At 35.1% G+C, this 23738-nt stretch overlaps 1 protein-coding gene across 9 annotated transcripts in view; it reads left to right on the plus strand.

The window, feature by feature from the left end:
* The window catches only part of ST7L (suppression of tumorigenicity 7 like), a 66304-nt gene that overhangs the window by 25807 nt on the left and 16759 nt on the right, over window positions 1–23738 (plus strand). For 8 of the 9 annotated variants that reach the window (XM_059674916.1, XM_059674915.1, XM_059674914.1 and 5 more), the window contains 6 exons: window positions 1433–1530; window positions 1780–1894; window positions 9438–9510; window positions 10425–10527; window positions 22894–23044; window positions 23376–23468. In XM_059674916.1, the coding sequence (XP_059530899.1) occupies window positions 1433–1530; window positions 1780–1894; window positions 9438–9510; window positions 10425–10527; window positions 22894–23044; window positions 23376–23468 (633 nt within the window). The remainder of the gene's footprint in view (window positions 1–1432; window positions 1531–1779; window positions 1895–9437; window positions 9511–10424; window positions 10528–22893; window positions 23045–23375; window positions 23469–23738) is intronic. The other variant, XM_059674917.1, reaches the window with a different exon arrangement.

Here is a 23738-nt window from a genome sequence, read left to right on the forward strand (position 1 = left end):
GAATTGGGCTGGTCATTGGAGAACACAACTTAGAACCACGAGAGCCTTCTAGTAATGACAAGCAGCTATTACCTTTATCCTTACCTTACCCCAAGCAATCTTAGGGGGACATTAATTGGTTTGCTCTTCAGACTATATGTATCTCTATATAGTGCCAGGGAGTGGCCCCTTTAGCACAAAAACCAGCCATACTTGACATGGATTCTTTCTGTGGTTGATTTTTCTCTGTTGTGTTTGAGATCTTATGAGCCATAGCAACTGAGGTCCTTTCTTTCTCCTTACAGAGATACTCTCCCAATTATGATTGAGACACTTTTACCAAAGATGTTAGAATCCGTAGTACTGCTGCTTCCTGCTTTTTTTGTGTGGCCAGAGAGTTTTAGTTTCATGATTCTGGCAGATAGTGGGCCATAAATTGACATATGTTTACATAATGCATTATCTGCTAGCAGTTAAGTTCTAAATCTTTTATTTGTGGAAATTAAAATTTGGTTTACGTTTTCTCTCTAACTAAATATTGATGTATACAGTATGTTTCATTAATGCTTGTTATAAAACACAACTGTGAGAATATATGATTTTGCAGTCTGGAACTAATGAAACTGCATTTATAAAAAAAGTTAAGCTGTTTGCCCTTGTATCATCTCAAATATGGTTGAGATAGTTATAGAACTATTAGTTTGCTCTTTCTATAAGTAGTTTTATAGTTTATTAGTTACTGTCTATTGAGCAAAAGTTTGCACTAGCCATGGGAATTTTGTCTTTAAAATCTTTATTCAGTCCTAACTGGTTTGGCTCAGTGAATAGAGCATCAGCCTGCAGACTCAAGGGTCCCAGGTTCAATTCCGGTCAAGGACATGTACCTTGGTTGTTGGCACATCCCCAGTGGGGGGCGTGCAGGAGGCAGCTGATCTATGTTTCTCTCTAGTCGATGTTTCTAACTCTCTATCCCTCTCCCTTCCTCTTTGTAAAAAATCAATAAAATATATTTTAAAAAAATTTTTATTCAGTTAAAACAATAAATAATGTTAAAATAATAGATTGTTTATGCAGAAACATAAAATAATAGGTTACTGTTACTTCTCCCTATTGTATGTGTTTCTTTTATATTAATATTAACATGCTTTTGTCAAGTATACACAGATTACTTTCTATATTCTCAGGTTACCTATTGGTAGAGGTAAAAGTAATTCAATATATACATATTATGCTTTTAATATAAAAAACTTCAAACATATACACAAATAGAGCAGTATAATGAACCCACATTTAATGTTCATCACCCAAATACAATAATCATTAATATTTTTCCATTCTGACACATTTAATTTTAATTAAAGTTGCCAGAGTAAGTAAATAAAATTAATGGATATGTTAATGAAATAGAAAATCATAATACAAAAATGATAGCTGTGTCATTTTTTTTAAATAGGGAGAGATACCAATGTACTGGCTTATATTAAAAGAAGATTGGCAATGTGTGCAAGAAAATTAGGAAGAATAAGAGAAGCAGTAAAAATAATGAGAGATGTAAGTGAATTTGATAACTGGACCTTCATATTCTTCAAAAAACTAAAAATGTGGTTTGAGTTGCCAGTTATTTTAATGTAGAATCATTGTTTTTTAATTGATAGTTTTTATGAAAAGATATTATTGCTTAAGGATAGAGTCTCCACAGTTTTGTTAAGAAACAAAAGAATTTTTATATCAGTGAATCTGATTCAACTCCATTGAGTTCCTTTGCTGTAATTTTAATATTTTTTTTCTTTTACAATATAGTTGATGAAAGAATTTCCTCCTCTTACCATGTGGAACATCCATGAAAATCTCCTAGAATCACTTTTAGAATTACAGGCCTATGCAGATGTTCAGGCAGTCCTAGCAAAATATGATGGTGAGTGATACTTGTTTTAGTTGATCACATGGTTAAAAGAATTTTTTAAAATTATGTAATCATAAGTACGATTCTATTCTAGTATTTCTGTGATTTTCTTTTATCATTCTTACCAGTCAATATTTAGAATCCATGGGTGCAAGTTGCTATTAAGAATCTTCTAAGTGATTCAAATTAAAACCACAATGAGAACCATCTCACACCTGTCAGTGAAGATGGGGATGCCCTAGCCGGTTTGGCTCAGTGGATAGAGTATCGGCCTTTGGACTGAAGGGTCCCGGGTTCAATTCCAGCCAAGGGCACTTGCTTGGGTTGCGGGCTTAATCCCCAGTTGGGGGTGTGCAGGAGGCAGCCAATCAATGATTCTCTCTCATCATTGATGTTTCTGTCTCTCTCTCCCTCTTCCTTTCTCTCTGAAATCAATAAAGAAATATATTAAAAAAAAAAAGATGTGGAGAAAAGGGAACCCTTATGCACTGTTGGTGGGAATGCAGATTGGTGCAGCCACTATGGAAAACAGTATGGAGACTATTCAAAAAATTAAAAATGGAACTGCCTTGTCTGGCTGGTGTAGCTCAGCGGGTGAGTGTGGAGCTAGGAGCCAAGAGACCACGGGTTCCATTCTTGGTCAGGGCACATGCCCAGGTTGCAGGCTTCATCCCCTGTGGGGGGCCTACAGGAGACAGGTGATCGATGATATTTCTCTCTTATCAGTGTTTCTATCTCTCTATCCCTCTCCCTTTCTCTCTCTCTAAATCAATAAAATATATATTTTTAAAAAATGGAACTGCCTTATGATCCAGCGATTACACTTCTGGATGTATATCCAAAGAAACCAAAACACTAATTTGAAAAAATATATGCATCCCTGTGGTCATTGCTGCGTTATTTACAATAGCCAAGATTTGGAAGCATCTCAAGTGCCGTTTAATAGATGAGTAGATAAAAAAAGCTGTGGTACATATATACAATAGACGATTACTCGACTATAAAAAAGAATGAAATCTTACCATTTGCAACAGTACAGATGGACCTAGAATGTTATGTTTAGAGAAGTCAGTCAGTAAAGACAAACACATTATGATTTCACTTATATATGGAATCTAAAGAACAAAATAAATGAACAAACAAAATTGAAACAGGACTCATAGATACAGAAAATAGATCGATGGTTGCTGAGTGAAAAAGGTGAAGGGATTAAGAAGTACTAATTGGCACTACTTCACAAAATAGTCATGGGGATGCAAAGTATAGCATAGAAAATGTCATTTCAATTGTAATAACTATGCATGGTGCCAAATGGGTACTGGAAATATTGGGGGGAACACTTTGTAAAGTATATGGTTATTGTCTAACCATTATGCTATACACCTGAAACTAATACAAAATTCTTTAAAAAGAGTCTTTCAAAGATTTTGGGAATATGCTAAGTAAAATAAGTCAGACAGAAAAACTCAAGAACCATATGATTTTACTCATGTGGGATATAAAAGTAAAAGTAACAAATGAACAAACAAGAGAAAAAAACACACACAAAAAAATTGTAGATGCAGACAGTAGTGTGGTGGTTACCAGAGGAAAAAAGGAGTGGGGGGAGGTAGCCAAGGAAAAAGGATGTCAAATATATGGTGATGGAAGGAGATTTGACTTTGGGTGGTAAACACATAGTACAATATACTGGTGATGTGTTATAGAATTGTACACTTTAAACCTATATAATTTTATTAACCAATGTCACTCCAATAAATTTGATAAATAATTTTTAAAAAAGAATCTTCCTTATCAGGAATTTTGCAAGCAAAGGCCTGTAAGGAGGAACTTTTCTTCTGTCAGTATTTGTTTGCTGAGTACCTACTATGAGTGAGGCACTTAGCATACAGTAGTGAACAAAAGGACATGGACTTAGCTCATGTACGATTTACAGTTTAGTGGAACAGACAGACAAATGAATAGTAATTATATTGAAACATGATGTGTTAGCTGAGATAATTGGAAAAGTATGAGGTGCTGTGCACAAAGGACGGTACCTCATTTGTTTGGGAGTGTCAGGGAAGGCTAACAGAAGTTGCTTAGTAATATGTATGTATAGGAGTAATTCAGAATAACATTTTACAATGCTTTTTAGTTACAAAGCATAATTTATCTTATTTGATATTTATAATAATCTTGTGATGTGGTAGAACAAGAATTTTTACTATCTCTAGTTAGTAAAATGAAAACTGGAGTTGAAGGTTAAGTAATTGGGTAAGGTCTCCCAGCCAGGAAGTGGCAAGCCTGAACTTAAATCCAGGTATTCCATTTCTTTGTACTAGTCTTCTAATAGTGAGAAGTCAATACAATGCCTATTTTTATTATCCTATATAATAAAAGCCTAATATGCAAATCGACCAAACGGTGGAACGACTGGTCGCTATGACGTGCACTGACCACCAGGGGGCAGACACTCAACGCAGGAGCTGCCCTCAGGCCCCAGGCCAGCCAAGACATGTGCCAGAGGGGGTCCCCTCCCCCATCACCCTGCCTGTCGCCCTGTAGAGGGAGGAGACTGGCAGCGGCGGCGGTGGGAGGGCGGGGCCGGCTAGTGGGTGGTGCCAGGCCAGCCAAGGCAAGTGCCAGCAGGGGCCCCCCAATTGCCCTCACCCTACAGATCGGCTCTGATCGCCAGCCAGGCCAAGGGACCCTACCCATGCATGAATTTCGGGCCTTTAGTTATACTATAACAGTGCAAATTTAACACAAATGGAGTTGGGAGAATTTTACAAGGCATAGCGTTTCTCCTCATTCTGAGTGAGTCATCAGCTTTTAAACCCAAGCTGCATATATCCTAACTAGCACAATGCTTCTGATCATATCTTTCACTCTAAGAGGACATACTAGTTTTATTCACACTTGTCCATTTGTAAGTTCCTACCCATTAGCTTGGGAATCCTTATGACTTGGCAGGTTTGAAATGTGTTACACTTGGAAAGAGAAGTTTATTTCTTTTAAACATCTGGAATTCTTACAAAGTGCTTCAGAATACTGTGGGCTCATGGAGAAATTTATGAGAAATTCTTTCCATATGTAACTGATCAGATGCATGGCCTGCTTATGATGCTTATGATGAACAAGCTTAGGAACCAAATATAAAACAGCAGATAGGACCTGATTCATTAAATCTAAAATAAAACTCACAACTTAGATATGCTTCTGTGTTTTCAGTTATTTTTATGAGTCCCCAGTTTTTACCATTCTAGACTTGTGAAGTTAAAAGCAATTTAGTTCTTTAGTTCTTCATTTGCCGGAACATCTATAAAATCGAAAACTTCAAAGGAATTCTGTGGCTTACTCCTAATAATATTATTTTAGGCATTATTTTTTATTTTAGTTGATATACAATATTAAATTAGGTTCAGGTATATAACATATTGATTAGGCATTTATATACCTATGAGGTAATCAGCAGATAAGCCTAGTACCCATCTGACTTCATATATAATTATTATAATATTATTGACTACTAGAGGCCCTGTGTACGAATTCATGCATGGGTGGGGGCCATTGGGGTGAGGGGATGCAGGAGGTAGGTCGGCTGGCCCCACTCCCGATTGGGGTGGGGGGGATTGGGGGCAGGGCCGGCTAGGGGGAGGAGCTGCAGGTGGTTGCGGGGTTGCTGATTGGGGCCGATTGGGCCGGTTGGCTGTCGCAGTGCATGTCATAGCAACTCGTCATTCTGTCGTTCTGGTCGCTTGACTTTTATATATATATATGGATATTTCCTATGCTGTACTTTACATCTCCAAGACTAATTTTATAACTAGCAGTTGATACTTGTTAATCCCCTTCACCTTTTCCTCTCATTTTCCCCAATCCCCTCCCATCTGGCAACCATTAGTTTGTTCTCTGTATCTATCTGGTTATTTCTGTGTTTTTGTTGGTTCATTTATTTTGTTTTTTAGATTTCACATATAAGTGAAATCATATAGTATTTGTCTTTCTCACTATGCCTTATTTCACTTAGGATAATACTCTAGGTCCATCCATGTTGTAGCAAATGGCAAAATTTCTTTCTTTTTTTATGGCCAAATAATATTTTATTGTATACTAGTGGCCCGTTGCACAAAGATTCGCACAATAGGCCTTCCTTCCCCTGGCTGCCAGCACTGGTTTTCCTCCAGCACCCAACCCAGGCCTTTGGTCCAGCCGCAGCAGCGAGGCTTGACTTCTCTGCTCTGGCTGCTCCCAGGCCCTCCTTTTTTTTTTTTTTGTCCAGCTCCTTGAGCGGAGGCGAGGGCTGGCTGGAAGCCTGGGTCGCCGAGGGCCACTCCTTGAGCAGAGTCCAGGGTGGGCTGGAAGCTTGGCTTCCTCCGTCGCCGGGAGCAACCCAGGCCTCCTGTTCGCTCCAGCTCCATGGCCACTGCCATCTTCAGTCGTCTTCAGTCTTCGCTCAGCGCCTGTGTATGCAAATTAATTGCTATCTTTGTTGGGTTAATTTGCATACACATCCTGATTGGCTGGTGGGCATAGCAGAGTGACACCAATTTGCATATTTCTCTTTTATTAGTGTAGATTACTCTGTATGACATCTTTATCCATTTGGTCTATTAGTGGACACTTAGGTTGCTTCCATATCTTGGCTCTTGTAAATAATGCTGCAGTGAACATAGGGGTGCATATCTTTTTGAATTAGTGTTTTGGATTTCTTTGAATAAATACCCAGAAGTTGGATTGCTGTGTCATATTGTAGTTCTATTTTTAATTTTTTGAGGAACATCCATACTGTTTTCCATAGTGGCTATATCAGTTTACAGTCCCTCGGCTTCTTTTTTTTCCACCTTCTCTCCAACATGTGTTCTTTGTTGTCTTTTTGATAATAGCCATTCTGACAGATGTGAAGTGATATATCATTGTGGTTTGATTTGCATTTTGCTGATTATTAGTGATGTTGAGCATCTTTTCATGTGTTTGTTGGCCATCTGTATGTCTTCTTTGGAGAAATGTCTACTTAAGCCCTCTTCCCATTTTTTAATCGAATTGTTTTTTTGATGTTGAGTTGTATGAGTTCTTTATATATTTTGGATATTAATCCTTTTTCAGAGATATCTTTTTTAAAGATCTCTCAGTCACTAGTTTGCTATTTTGTTTTGTAGATGGTTTCCTTTGTGGTACAAAAGCCTTTTAGTTTGATGTAGTCTCATTTGTCTACTTTTGCTTTTATTATCTTTGCCCTCAGAGATATATTTAAAAAAATATTGGTAAGTCCATTGTCAAAGAGTTTATTGGCTATGTTTCCTTCTAGGAATTTTATGGTTTTAGGTCTTTAATCAATTTTGAGTTTATTTTTGTATATGGTATAAGAAAGTAGTCTGGTTTCATTTTATTGCATGTATCTACCTAGTTTTTCCAATACTATTGTCTTTACCCCATTGTATATTCTTGCCTCCTTTGTCATAGATTAATTTGACCATATAAGCTTGGGTTTACTTCTGGGCTCTCTATTCTGCTCCATTGATCTGTTTTGTGCCACCCAAGACCATACTGTTTTGATTATTACAGCTTTGTAATATAATTTGAATTTAGGTAGCATAATACCTCCAACTCTGTGGTTTTTTTTCCTCAAGATTGCTTTGGCTATGTGTTTTTTGTATGGTTCCACATAAATTTTAGGATTATTTGTTCTAGTTCTATGAAAAATGCCATTGGTATTTTGATAGGGATTGCATTAAATCCATAGATTGCTTTGGGTGATATGGATTTTGACAATATTAATTCTTCCAATCCATGAGCATGGTATATCCTTCCATTTATTTGTGTCTTCTTCAATTTCTTTCATCAATGTCTTATAGTTTTAATAGCAGAGATCTTTTATCTCTTTGGTTAAATTTATTACTATGTATTTTATTCTGTTTTTTTTAAAAATGTGTTTTTATTGATTTTTAGAGAAAGAGAAAGGGAAAGGGATAGAAAGTTAAAAACATCGATGAGAGAGAAACATCATCGATCGGCTGCCTTCTACATGCCCCCACTGGGGATCAAGCCTACAACCCAGGCATGTGCTCTGACCGGGAATCGAATCATGACCTCCTGGTTCATGGGTCAATGCTCAACCACTGAGCCATACCGGCCAGGCAGTATTTTATTCTTTTTGATGCAATTATAATTAGGGTTGTGTTCTTAATTTCTCTTTCTGATAGTTTGTTACTAGTGTGTAAAAATGCATTAGATTTCTGAATATTAATTTTGTATTCTCAGATTTTACTGACTTCATTTATTAGTTTTAATGTATTTTTGGTGGAATCCTTAGGGTATCATGTCATTTGCAAATAGTGACATTTTTATATTTTCCTTTCCAATTTTCTTTTTATTTCTCTTTCTGTCTGATTGCTGTGACTAGAACTTCCAATATTATGTTGAATTATGTTGAACTAGAGGCCTGATGCACGAAATTCGTGCAAGGGGCTCAGCCCTCGCAGCCACGGAGGCTTGCCTTGGCCCTCGCAGCCCTGGCTTCATCCAGAAGGTCGTCCAGAAGGATGTCGGAAAGGTCGTTCGGCTGTCCTGTCTAATTAGCATATTATGCTTTTATTATTATAGATACGGGTAGTGAAAGTGGACATCTTTGTCTTATTCTCAATCTTAGAGGAAGAAAAAGCTTCCAACACTTCGTTATTATGATGTTAGCTGTAGTTTTCATATATAGCCTTAATGTTTGGAGGTATGTTCCCTTTATCCCCACTTTGCTGAGAGTTTTTATCATAAATAGATGTTGAATCTTTTCAATGCTTTTTCTACATCTGTTGATATCATCAAATGAATTTGTGTTTTATTTTATTTCATTGTTTATCAGTTGAATTTTTTATCCTTTGTTTTGTTTTCTTTAGGAAATATTTATATAATTAATTTTATTATAGTTCCAAATTAATCTTTTATTTTATAGCAAATTATCATTTAAGAAAATGTAGAAAATGTAAAATCATGGGGAGAAGAAAAAATTAAAATCACCCATGGTTGTTTTACCTGGATTTAAATATTTCTATTGTTTTTTGAATCTTAGTTTTTCTCTCTGAATAGGTAGAGTTTTTACCTAGTAGTTTCAGCTATACTATGCCTTTCCCCCTGAATAGTATATTTTGAAAGCAGATTATTATAAACATTTGTTGAGTACTTTTTACCACTATGCTGAGGGCTTTCACAGACATAAGTTAATTTAATTTCTTCCAGAAAAGTACCATTTTTCTAAACTGAGGTTAAAGAAGTTGCTTATAGAAAAACAAAACCTACTCCTGTCTCACTGCAATTCGCTACATGTATTAAACTTTTATACTGACTTCTGAATTAAAGTGTGACAGCAACACTAAAATAAAAAATTGCTGGTTCAAGGATGCATAGTTAGTAAATAGTAGAATCAAGATTCGAACTCAGGTCTTCCAACTTACATGTCCACATGCTTCTAGTATTACTAGTATATTATAGCTGTTGAATTTGTCGTATGAATTACTTTTATTAAAAATTGTCTTCAGATATTTTTGGTAATTCTTACCTAAACTGAAAATTATTATTACAGATATAAGCCTTCCAAAGTCAGCAGCAATCTGTTACACAGCAGCACTGTTGAAGACAAGGACTGTTTCAGATAAGTAAGTAGTTATGGGAACCACAATAATTTAGAAAGACTGCTGAACTCAGTATTATGTTTGCCATCCACTGACTTCGAGCAATGTTCACTTTCCTCTCTACTTCCGTCTGAATAACCTTGATCTTAGGAGACTCTGAGACTTCAGATTATGTGTAGTGGAAAGAGCAAAGTAAACCTTTTTTAGAGCTGAAGTAAACCTGGGCTCATATTCAAGTCTACCATATACCAGGTGTGGATCTTTGGGCAAGTTAATCAGTTTGAGTCTCTTCCTCATCTGTAAAATAAGGATAATAGTACTGTAGGGTGGTTCTGTGAGGATTACGTGTGCTAAATGACTAAAACAATGCTAGACAGAGAGTACATACTAGTATAGTACACAATAGCTATGATGATAATGATAAGATGTGTGATAGGGGAAACAATTTCATACTATCTGTTCTGAGATTATAATTCTGAATTGTTCTGTATTCCTTGCATTTGTGGCTGCCTTTAACAAATTTCACTTTATTCCACAAATAAGATATTCAGAAACCAACCAAAAGGTTGGTTACTTTAGATTACTATTTACATGAATTAAAATGGAGTATTCACAGTCTGTTTCCTTTTTGTGAAAATTTGATAAGAATGTACTTCTGTTTTGGGAGATTCTCTGGATATCCCCATGTAGCCTTTCATATTTTATTCTCAAAATAAAAGTGTGCCTTAAATGATCTTATTCTGAAGTCTTTCGTTACCAAAATTTGAAGGTTTCCATTTCTTATGCTGCCTTTATTATATGTTGGACCAAGGCTTTAATTTGATGTTTAGTAGTTATTTGGTTTTGTCTTTGATCATCACCAGAAACTCTGATTAGATTATGATCTAAATCCATATTCTTTTAAATATTCATTTCTTAATTTTGTGGTTTTCTTACAGATTCTCTCCAGAAACAGCCTCCAGACGAGGTTTAAGCACAGCGGAAATTAATGCTGTGGAAGCAATTCATAGAGCTGTGGAATTTAATCCTCATGTTCCAAAAGTGAGAAACTTTATGATAAAAATATTACTTTTATTTAAGTTTATCAAACTCAGGACAGTGTACAGACCAAAGTTTTGGATTTTCGTCTCCATAATTTGAGTTGGAATTGTTTTAGTCCATTATATTTTGATGCTTATTATTCACCTTAAAGGAGATGTTAAAAGTTGTTTAGAAAGGCGAGTAGGAACAGTAGTTCACTATAGGCTCTGTAATTGCTGTCAAAATAGAATTTGAAATTCACTTAGCTGTTCCTTCTAGTATAGTTTTAAAGAAGTAAAATGGCTTGGTCTTAAAGATCATTCATTTTTTAGATCATTAAATCAAATTTCCTATTACTGTGAGAGCTTTTTACATCTAAACAGATGCCTGGGTTTTGAACTATGGCTGAACAGACAAAGACTGAAAACAAATAGATTAAAGTGATCAATGATAGGAAATAGATTGTACAAGTCTCCAGAAAAACTGCTGAGTTGATGTTTATTTGGTCCCATCTCATTTGTCTTTATAATATGCACCTTGCAGACATACAGATTATTGGTTAATCTCTGTGTGTTATCACCCATAATTAAATTTTGGGTTTTAAAAACAATGTCCCATGTTAGGCAGTATAGAATATTCAATAGATGTATTTATGAGAAAATGTGAATTATAATGATTTATTTCAGTATAATGTATGTTGATAGAATTTGGAGGCTAATAAACATTAAAGAGATTAATCTCTAAAAAATTATCTCCAAGAAATGAAAGTTGTAAATCTGTTAGAGTGAGTAAAGATAGAGTCAAGAAAACTACTGAAATCTAAGAATGAGAGTCAACAAATATTTATATTATTCTCTTACTAAGTGATATTGGTCCCATACATTTAAATAAAATTTTTATTATGAATTATAATACACATACAGCAAAGTTTATGCACAGAAATGTGCATCTTATTGATTTATTATAAAGCAAATTAGTGGAAACTACCACTTACGTTAAGAAACCACACTGCCAGGCCCCAGAAGCCTACCTGACTGCCCTTCCAAATTACTTCTTCGCTCTTGCCTAAGTTACCCATCATTCTGCCTTCAGTTGTGTTCATTTCCTTCTTTTCTTATATTTTTGGTTTATACTTTTTGTTGTTGTTGTTGTTGGCTGTATAAAACAAGGAATGGTCCCTCTTCTTTTTATTCTGTGGAATAATTCATGTAAAATTAAAATTATTTCTGCCTTAAACAACTGGTAGAATTAGCTGATAAAACCACCTGATTGAGAAGGATTTTTATTATAAATTTTATTTATTTAATTTAATAGTTTAATTACAAATTCAGTTTCTTCAACCATTCTATAACTATTTAAATTTCTTATTTCTTTTTTTGTGTTGGTTTTGGTGAGTTGTATTTTTCTAGAAATTTACCTCATTAAAATTTTTAAATTCATTGGCATGAATTTTCATAAAATCCTTATATTACCTTGTTAATATTTGTGGGATTATTTATAATATCCACTTTTACTCTTAACACTAGTTACCTATTTTTTTCCTCGACCAGATTCTCCAGGGATCTATCCATTTTATTAGGAGCGAAGAACTGAGCTCTGGCTTTGTTGTTTCTCTCTACTATTTGTTTCTGGCTCATTCATTTCTACTCTTTATGACCTCCTTCAACTTTCTTTGGCCCTATTTTATTATTTTTTTATTTCCTGTATCTTCTTACACAGGTATTTAATTCATTAATAGTCTGCATTTGTTGTTACTAATATATTTTATTTAAGTCTGTAAACCTCTTTCAAAGCACAGTTTAACTCCTTACTATGTAACATTTTTGCATAATTTAGTTCAAAATATTTTTTACATATTTTAGCACTTTATTAAGAATAATTCCAAATGGCTTATGAAGAAGACTTATTCATTTGAGTTTGACAAGTTTTCCAAAAACTCTTAATGAAGTTATGTTCACCAATAAACAATGAAACATCAGCAAAACTATCATACCAGTTTACTGGGCAAAGAATAAAGCTGATACCAAAAGTAACATGCAATATAAGAGATACATCATTAAGAAAGATAATCTGCTGGGTATTAAAAATCATCTCAAGCGCAGCTGGCGTGGCTCAGTGGTTGAGTGTTGACCTATGAACCAGGAGGTCACAGTGGTTCGATTCCCCCTCCGGATCCACGTCCGGGTTGCGGGCTCAATCCCCAATGTGAGGCATGCAGGAGACAGCCAATCAATGATTCTCTCTCATCATTGATGTTTCTCTCTGCCTCTCTCTTCCTCTCTGAAATCAATAAAAAAGTATTTTTAAAAATCATCTCAATATGAACTCTTTGCTACCAGCACAGAATTAATTAGCTCTTAAATCCAAACCATGCCAAGGTAAGCTTGGCTGATGGAAGCCAGGAGTCAATAACGGGGGTAGAAAATAAGTTCCCCAGTGCAACAGATCTCAATTGTGTTTTGGAGCATTTCCTTGGCTGATACAAGCAGTATTAAAAAATTTTTCTGGGCCTTAGCCAGTTTGGCTCACTGCATAGAGCATTGGCCTGTGGACTGAAGGGTCCTGGGTTCAATTTTGATCAAGGGCACATGCCTGGGTTGCAGGCTTAATTCCCAGTAGGGGGCATGCGGAGGCAGCCGATCAGTGATTGTCTCTCATCGCTGATGTTTCTCTCTCTCCCTCTTTCCCTTCTTCTCTGAAAATCAATAAAAATATATTTAAAAAAATATTTTTGGCAAATGATATAAATAGTCATTTTACTGAAGAAAACACATGAATAGCTAATAGGCACATTAAAGATACTCGGCATTATTGGCCATTGAGAAATACAAATTAAAACCACAGTATGATATACTTGATACCCACTAGAATGCCCATATTATCAAAGACTGGCAATACTAGCTGTTGGCAGGAATGTGGAGAAACTTCATACATTGCTGCTGTACATGTAAAATAGTATGACTACTTTGGAAAACAGTTTTGCAGCTAAACATGTACTTACTGTATGACTTATCATTTCATTACTAGGTATCTACACAAGAGCAATGAACACATATTTTTATACAAAGACTTGTATGCAATTGTTCATAGCAGTATTGTTCACAAGATCCAAAAATGTGAAATAATCCACACAGGTGAATAAATAAATGAATTGTGATATATCCATAAAATGGAACACTTCTTAGCACTGAAAAGGAACAAAATATAAATACATACAACAATATAGATGAACCTCAAATAAAGGAAATCAGACACAACATATTGTATGATTCTATTATATGCAATTTCTAGAACAGGTGAAAATGTAGAAACAAAAAAGCAGATCAGTGGTTCCCTGGGACTGGCGGTGGGAGTGGGGATTGATTGCAAACAGGAACAAGGGAACTTTTTGTGGTGATGGTTACACAACTGTATAAATTACTAAAAATCATTGAACTATATATACAATACTTACATGGTGATCTTGTTATATGTGAAATATACCTCAATAAAACTGTTAAATATATATGTACACATATATACAAATGTATAATGTGTATATAATTTAAAATCATTTTATTTATAGGTAGAAATTTACCTATTTCCCCCCCAACTTTATGTCACAGCCAGTTGACAGTTCAACTCTATTAAAATATCCAGCTAAGTATCACCTTACATTATTGTTTGTGGATAGACATTTTAAGCAGGCTGTTATCAAACAGGATAATATCCCACTTAAATAACACTAGTGTTATATGAACTGGGAGAGCTCTGGAATTTGTGGCTGTCTGTGTTTGTTAGGATTTTACAAGTGATGAAGTATGTAAAGGTTCTCTCCCCGCCCCCAACCCCCCTTATGGTCTCTATTCCTAACTCCCAGCTACAGCCAAGCAAACATAAAGGCTTTATGGGTTTTATCTTCATACTTCAACTGTGGGTCATAATTTATTTAACTTAACAAACAGTGACATTTAAATATATATATTAAATCTTTTAATCTTACAAATTTATTATGCAAATTTGTCAAATGTTACATGAATCTTACCAGTAAAATGACAAAGGATAAAGCTATTTTAGCAGGAAACATTTTTTGGCAACTTTCCACATAACTACAACAGAAAGGCTATAGGTCTAGAGCTATGCAATTTGTTAAAGCTGGAAACTATTAGATGTGCAATAGAGAAAGATCACATAAATCTCTTCAGGCTATGAATTTGCTTTAGATATTTCATTAATATTGATTGCCTGTACAGATTTTTTTAATCTACTGAATGAATTTCAGTGTACAGTAACTATAATAGTAATAGTTAAAAATTAGAACAGTATATTTTCATGGTTTTTGACTTGTTCTTCATTACCTAACTATGGCTTTGGTTCAGCAAACATTTTCTTTTTTAGTCACCAAACAAAAAAAGGATTGTTTATCTTTAAGCAACTATAGAAATGGTCAGATTTTTTATTTTACAATAGAAAATCTTTCATATCTTTCAATGATTTCACAGCATTCTATTTGTCATTCTAATGTCTCATATTCTGTATTATCCCACCATCAAGGACTTTTATAAAAAGTGTTCTTTTTAATTGAGATAATTCACATATGACAAAACTCACCTATTTATTTATTTATTTTTATTTTTATTTTTTATTGCTTAAAGTATTACAAAGGGTATTACATATGTATACATTTTATCCCCCCGCCCTAGACAGTCCCCTAGCCTCCCCTATCCCCCAGTGTCTTATGTCCATTGGTTATGCTTATATGCATGCATACAAGTCCTTTAGTTGATCTCTTACCCCCCTACCTCCTGCCCCCCAACCCTCCCTGGCCTTCCCGCTGCAGTTTGACAATCTGTTTGAGGCAGCTCTGCCTCTGTATCTATTATTGTTCAAAAGTTTATAATGGTCTCTATTGTCCATGAATGAGTGAGATCATGTGGTATTTTTCCTTTATTGACTGGCTTATTTCACTTAGCATAATGCTCTCCAGTTCCATCCATGCCGTTGCAAATGGTAAGAGTTCCTTCCTTTTAACAGCAGCATAGTATTCCATCGTGTAGATGTACCACAGTTTTCTAATCCATTCATCTACTGATGGGCACTTAGGCTGTTTCCAGATCTTAGCTATGGAAAACTCACCTATTTAAAGTACATATTTCAGTGGTTTTTACTATCTTCACAAGGTTGTATGATTATCGCCACTATCTAATTCTAGATCATTTTCACTACTCCACAAAGAAACCCTGAACCTATTATCAGTTACTCCCCATTCCTCCCTCCTCCAATCATTGGCAACCACTAATCTACTTTCTGTCTCTATGGATTTGGAATCATACAATATGTGGCCTTCCGTGTCTGACTTCCACTTAGCACAATATAGCATGCCATGTATCAATACTTCATTTCTTTTTATGTCTGAATAATATTCCATTGTATGAATATACCACATTTTATTTTTCCATTTATCAATTGATGGACAATTGGGTTGGTTCCACTATTTGGCTATTATGAATAATGCTGCTATGAATATTCAGGTGCAAGTTTTTACACGGACATATGGTTTCACTTCTCTCGTATATATACCTAGGAGCGGAATTGACAGATCATATGGTAATTATATGTTTAACTTTTTGAAAAACAGCCAAACTGTTTTCCAAAGTGGTTGTGCTGTTTTACCTTCCCACCAGCAATGTGTGAGGGAGGCTCTAATTTCTGTGCATTTGTGTCAACACTTGTTATTGTCTGTCCTTTTATTATAGTTATCCTAGGAGGTGTGAAGTGGTATCTCATTGTGGTTTTGGTTTGCATTTCTTTAATGATTAATGATGTTGAACATCTTTTTTTTTTTTTCTATTTAAATTTTTTTTAGCACCTCCCCCCCCCTTGAACATCTTTTTTAATGTGCTTATTGTCCATTTGTGTATCTTTTTTGCATAAATGTCTATTCAGGTCCTTTGTACATTTTTTAAAATTTGTTTTTTAATATAGAAGGTATTCTTTAGCATTTTTATTACAGTAGGCCATCGAGGTTCTTGCGTAGTATGGTCTAAAACCATTGTGAATCTCCATAGTTAAAAATACAATCACATCATGCAATTTCACCCATGAAAAGTAAACATGAGGCTGGGTCAGGAACTTGCTGAGATGTGGATGCTGGAGAGCCAGCGAGGGCTATTCATTAGGTAAGTTACTCACACGTGTACACAAGCCTCGTGATTCAAATTTGTGCCCTAGCAAAATGTTGGCTTTGTAAGTCATGGATGTTTAGAGATAGCCAGATGATTGAAATTGAAAACATTAAATCCATGAATGTTAGTGAGCTACTCTTCAATGTAATTGTTCTTAGTATGACACTCCATGTGTCTGGTTGATCAGAAATTGAAGCCTGTAGGACAGTGATGGCAAACCTTTTGAGCTCGGCATGTCAGCATTTTGAAAAACCCTAACTTAACTCTGGTGCCGTGTCACATATAGAAATTTTTTGATATTTGCAACCACAGTAAAACAAAGACTTATATTTTTGATATTTATTTTATATATTTAAATGCCATTTAACAAAGAAAAATCAACCAAAAAAATGAGTTTGCGTGTCACCTCTGACACGCGTGTCATAGGTTCGCCATCACTGCTGTAGGATGACACTTGTCCCATTCATCATAGAAGATACTACCTCTTTAGTAGCAGGCTTACATTTCATTGGCCAAACTACCTATATTATAGCAGCATATTTAAAAGATAAGAGGGAATCAGGCACCTTATTGAGATTCTGAGTGGCATAGCAGTAGTAAAAGGAGAAATGGGGAAGTGGTGTTGAAGTCTAGGACCCAAAGTTAGAAAACAGGGAGGCCATACTGTGGCCTAGGTGAAAGAGTTGAGAAGTGAAATGCTCACCCGCTGAGATGCTGCTCTGTAGGACCATGTGGAAAGGAGTTTTCCTATGGCTAATGTCCTCTCTAGCCTCCCTTCCATCTCCTTTCAGTAAAAGATCACTTTCCTTTGCTCCTGAGGCTGTTAGGTAGTATTCTATTTTCAGTTTATTCATTGAGAATTTGTTTACTTTCTTTATGGGAACCGTCCCTAGTCTCCCCCGTAATACACACCCATGTGGACTTTTTGCATTCGGCCTGCCTGTCCAATCTCATAGAATGTGCACTGAGAAAACTAATTGCAGAGATAAATTGGTTCTTGGTGTGCATGACTGATCAAGGCCAAAGTACCTTAATTTCAGATGCCTTCAGAGAGATTTTTCTTTAACCTGCTTTTAAAAGGAAGATTATAAAGCATTATCATTACTTCAGGTCAGAATTATATTGCTTTTGGTCAAAAGCTGTTGTAAGATTTACAAAGTAGTAGAAACACAGTAATCTAAAGATAAATTATAAAGATCAAAGCAATTCAAAATTAAAGTGAATTTGAGTATAAGCAAAGGCATGGTTTTAGAGTTATAAGAGAAACCATCAGACCATGCATCGTTATGTGTTTTTTATAGCTTCCAAGGTAGCCTTAATTTTTTATATTTTTAGTGAAGAGCAAGAGGCATGAGTAGTTATTTGAGTATATTATATTGTCCGTAGTTTAATACTAGTTAAAATTGTTCCAAGCAGTTTCTGATTTATTCCATATATAACCATAAGGTGATTTGGAGGTAATACGTAAGGTCCTGTAGCACATACTAGGTACCGCCCTTGGATTATGTCCCCAACTCTATTTTATTTATTGATAATTTCCAAATCTGTATCTTTTAACTCTGGCTTCCCCATCTATAGAGTTGCATTTCTGTCTAGTTATGAAAAATTTTAACTGGATATCTAATAGGTATTTCAGATACTTCAATGTGTCTGCAACTGAATTTTTAAAAATTTGTCTCTTCTTCATCTTACCTGTCCTTTCTTAGTTAAATATTCTAATTTAATACTTCATTATCCTTTTCTCTTCATTAAACTTTACTTCTGCCCTTTCCAAATTACCAACTTGTATTGTAACCTTTGAAATGTCTTTCAGATTTAGCCATCTACTCCACCCCCATGGTCACCATCTTGCACCTTCACTGCCTATTCTTTAAAAAATTATTATTATTATTATTATTATTATTATAAAGTAATGAGCACATTTTACAAAAAAAAATCAAAAGTTTGTAAAGTAAAATTTCTCCTGTTTTTCCTTCCCAATTCTACTTCTCTTAAGTAACCACAGTTTCTGTTTGGTTTATTTATTGCCAGATATTTTCTAAGCACTTCTAAATACATAGATATTAGAGGCCCGATGCACGAGATTCATGCAAGTCTAATTAGCATATTATGCTTTTATTATCATATTTACTGTCTTTTTAAAAAATATATTTTATTGATATTTTCACAGAGAGGAAAGGAGAGGGATAGAGAGTTAGAAACATCAATGAGAGAGAAAAATCGATCAGCTGCCTCCTGCACACTCCCTACTGGGGATGTGCCCACAACCAAGGTACATGCCCTTGATCAGAATCGAACCCTGGACTCTTCAGTCTGCAGGCCAACGCTCTATCCACTGAGCCAAACTGGTCAGGGCTATTTACCGTCTTTTGCTTAGACTCTTAAAACAGATTTTTCACCCTGGCCAATGTTGCTCAATGGTAGAGCATTGGCCTGCACACCCAAGAGTTGCAGGTTTGATTCCCAGTCAAGAGCACAAACCTGGGTTGCAGATTTGTTCCCTGACTACTCACAAAAATGTTTCTCTCTCCTCCTCCCTCCCTTCCACTCTTTCTAAAAATCATTGGAAAACATATCCTTGGGTGAGGATTAACAACAACAACAAAAAAACCAGATTCCTCACTGGTCTCCCTGCCATCAACCCCTCTCCACTCTGGTTATTGCCAAAGTTATCTACTTAAACAGCAAATCTTACTCTGCTAAAGAGCTCTGCTTGTTCCCCATCACCCCCTGTAAGATAAGGACCAATCCCTTAAATATTGCATACAGAAGCCCTTCACAGTCTGGGCCCATTGTCTATCTCCAGCCTTACTCCTTGCCACATCTGCCTTGTTCCTTATCTCCAGCATCACTACTTCCTGGATTGGTCATGTCTTATCATATCTCCCTACCTTTGTACATATGCTCCATCTCTTCTCTATCATCAGCTTTCTTATTCTTCAAAACCCTGCTTATCTGTGGCCTCCTTTATAGAAGCATCTTTCTCATTTTTCCCAAGCAGAGATAATGGCTCTCTCCTCTCTGTTCTTTTAGTACCATAATCATACCTTTTCTTTTTATCTGTATGTCTCCCCCTTAGCAGAAATTCCTGAGTAGCAGTTTGTGAAGAAGATAAAATAAATCATAATCCTATAATTTCCTTCTTTAAATATATTTTCCTTGAACCAGAAATTTTCCTTATATTTTGAGGGTGAAATTTTATTTCAGTGCCTTATTGGAAACTGAAAAGTAAGGTTTGCTTTGTTTTAAAGTCAAATTGGAAAGGACATTTGGTAGTAGGCAAGACATCATAATAAAAAAATAAGGTAGCATAAGGAAGACTTTTTAATGACAAAGATTTTAAAATATAAACTCCTGAAGTATCATTTTCTAGTAAGCATGCCATATGTGTTTGATTACTATCCAAATTGTCACTTAGATTATTAAACAGTGAAAATATACATTATAGTTGCTGTTCAAAAAGTATTTTCTTGCTAAGTGGCTATAAAGACAGTTAGTTTAAAACTTCAGGATTTTAAAACTCAGTGAAAATAATTTGGTATATTTTGTCTCTAGCTGTAAAATGAGGCAGAATTTTAATAGAAATAAGTTGGTTTAAGTATTAAGCAATTTTCTTCTGAAAATGAGATACTCTCTTTTATGATGGAGACGTCACTGTGGTTGCCGCATTTTCTTTGCTTCCTACTGAAGAAGCTCCCTGTGCACTTACAAAGAGCATAAGCAGTCATGTCAGAGGTCAGCTATTTGAGTCCATTTTCCCACAGCTGCCTGGTGCGAGTGATCTTTTACTGTGTTTTAAAAAAATGGGCAAGGATTAGAGAGGATTAGGAAGAATAGTACCCTCTTGAATATAGGCCCAGGGCTCTAAGGGGAGAAAACCCAACCAGGCAGCAAATGGGCTTTGCTTGACCAGGACACAACCTCTGCTGCATTCCTTTAAGAAACTGAATGGGAAATGTTAAGTCCCCAAACTGGATTAGTAAATAATCTCATAGCTTGTGACATCTGCTAAAGTAAATTGATGAGCAAATTGCATTCTTACACTTTGAGGAGGGGGCCAGCTACATCAAGACTAAGAGTAATTATTCTTTCTTTAAAGTTTCAGCTGTATTGAGATATAGGAGTAAGAGTCATTAAAGATAGGCATTAAGCTCACTAAGTGTTGGAAAACACATTATAAGAAACACAATATAAGGAAATTATTTAGATATATTAAGATTATGTATACATATATATTGATTAATAACTTAAGGCTTAAATTTTGAAACAACTGCACTTTTTTGTTTTTAAGATTCTTCCTGCTTGTAGCAGTTTTACAAAGTGAGTTTCACAAATTCAACTATTTAATTTATGTTGTTTTTCTCATTAGTTTGTGTAACAGTCTGAGGAATTTAGATTTTGAAATGTGAGAATATATATTTTGAGACACCTCTGGCATGTTTCTCTTTATTTTATAACAGAAGTTAATGTGGTTTGGACCTTATACACATAACTTAGTATCAAGTTATTTAAAACTAAAGAGGTGATTTCAAACCTGTTTTAGTAGGGAAAGTGTTTGCAGAAAGTATTTAGCTAACTAAAAGAGTTTGTTTTCAGTTGACCACTTTATATAAATAACCACTTTATGTACAAGTGATTAATTTTGTATCTTCATGTAATTAGTATAATAAGTTTATTAGTGTGATAACTGTGATTATACTGCTTTTGTTATGGATTATAATATTAAGGCAAACTTTTTTTTCAAGAATTTAAGGTGGGATTTAATTTCATCTATGAATAAGAACTCACAGGTTCTAACTTCTTTAACAAGCATACTCACTAATCCCTCCAGTGCATCTTGTTCTCTTGGCTCAGTGCCTTTGCTCAAGTTGGTCCTGTACTTTGACTCTGTCCTCCTGTTCTTCTCTTCATCCCACCCCCAATCCGCCCATCCACATTCCATCCAACGTTATATATTATCAGCTCCAATCCCAAATTCCATCAAGAGGTTTATTTTCCACCCCTTAAGCAGAATCAATACCTCCTAAACCTAGAATTACCATATGACCCAGCAATTCCACTCCTAGGTGTATACCCAAGAGAGATAAAAACAGATGTTCACATAAAAACTGGTAGGTGGATGTTTGGGGGAGTATTATTCAAATAGCCTAAAGGTGAAAGCTGCCAAATGTCCATCAAATGATGAATGGATAAACTAACATATTATATGCATACAATGGAATATTATTCAATCACAAAAAGGAATGAGGGACTGATACACGCTGTAACATGTATACACCTTGAAAACATTCTGCTAAGTGAAAGAAACCAGTTACAAAAGACCATATATTATGTGATTTTGTTTGTATAGATTTGCCTATACAATCTATAGAGACAGAAAGGAGATTCATGGTTGCTCAGGGCTTAGCGGGAATGGTGGAGTTGAAGGTGGTAACTAAAGAGTACAAGGGTTTCCTTTTGAGGTGATGGTTGCACATATCTGTGAATATTCTAAATGCCATTGAATTGTGTATTTTAAATGGATGAATTATAAAGTATATAAATTATATCTCAAAGCAGTTATAAAAACTAAATTTAAAAATTAATACCTCCTATCCATATTCCTGTAAACACTGTTTATACCTCTAATAAAACATTTAGCACAGTCTGGTCGTAATTATTAACTTAAGAAATCTGTCTTTCACATTGCATTAGGAAGTTCCAAAAAATAGAGTGTTTTTTTGTTATTCCCTAACAAGCAAGTGCTTTGCTCTCAGTGAATATAAATTCAATTGAACTTCTTCATAATTAAGTTCCTTCACCTGTAAAATGAGAATGAGAAAAAAATAATTAAATGTTGCCACAAAGTCTTGTGCCCAAACTGTAGTTTCTATTTTTTACACTTAATTAGTATTTGAAAAAAGTAAATATTTGCTCTTCACTTAAAGTTAATATTTCTTCATTTGAAGTTTCCATTTTATATTTAGCAAGGCCATATATAAGCCATTTATCACCTTATTTTTACCTGTAGGAATAATGTCATTGGAATTTGCTTACAAAGCATTTTATACACATTTATCAGTAGGACCTTAATGTCATCTCAACTAGCTTATTAATGGATTGTTTTTTTAAGTAAAACTGACTTTATAAAATTAGAATTTACATTTTTGTGGATGTTTGAATTTAACATAATTTTTCTTTTTTCTGTGGTGTGTCTACATGTGTGTGTGTGTTATTTTTCTAGTACTTACTAGAGATGAAAAGTCTAATTTTACCTCCAGAACACATTCAGAAACGGGGTGATAGTGAAGCAGTTGCCTATGCTTTCTTTCATCTTCAGCACTGGAAGCGAATAGAAGGTGCTCTTAATCTGTTACAGTGCACATGGGAAGGCAGTAAGTATTCTTTTCCAAATGTTACCCTGATCTCTCTGACTATTCACTGCATTCACAGGCAGCCTTTTTAAGTAAGATTGTCTGAGTTTCCATAGGATTTGTTGTTCAGATTGAACTCAGTGATATTAATTTGGTTTATTGGTAGAACAGATGTTTAATGTACTTATATTGGTGCCACATTTAGGAAAAGCAGAATATGTCTCTAAAAAAGAAAAGAAAATGTTATGTGAAAAAATCTATAAAATGTCTTAAAAATAGCTTTGATAGGTAATTAAGATGAAAATGAGTTTGAATTGAACGTCAACATGTTTTTGTTTTGTTTTTTCCTCAGCTTTTAGAATGATTCCATATCCATTAGAGAAAGGCCATCTATTTCACCCTTATCCCAGCTGCACAGAGACGGCTGATAAGGAGCTATTACCTAGTAAGTAAATATTCTAGTTTTCTTAAACTTAAAAGTAGTTGTGAGGCCTGGCTGGTGTGGCTCAGTTGGTTGAGCATCATCCCATGCACTGAAAGGTCACTGGTTTGATTCCTAGTCAGGGCACATACCCAAGTTGTGGGTTCAATCCCCGGTAGGGGTGCATATGGGAGACAACCAAGATTGATGTGTTTCTCTCCCTCTCCTTTCCTCTCTCTCTAAAAAATAAATAAATAAATAAATAAATAGCTTTTTTTAAAAAGTAGTTGTGAT

The sequence above is a fragment of the Myotis daubentonii genome, chromosome 18 (genome assembly GCF_963259705.1).
Source record: "Myotis daubentonii chromosome 18, mMyoDau2.1, whole genome shotgun sequence".
NCBI classification, from domain to species: domain Eukaryota; kingdom Metazoa; phylum Chordata; class Mammalia; order Chiroptera; family Vespertilionidae; genus Myotis; species Myotis daubentonii.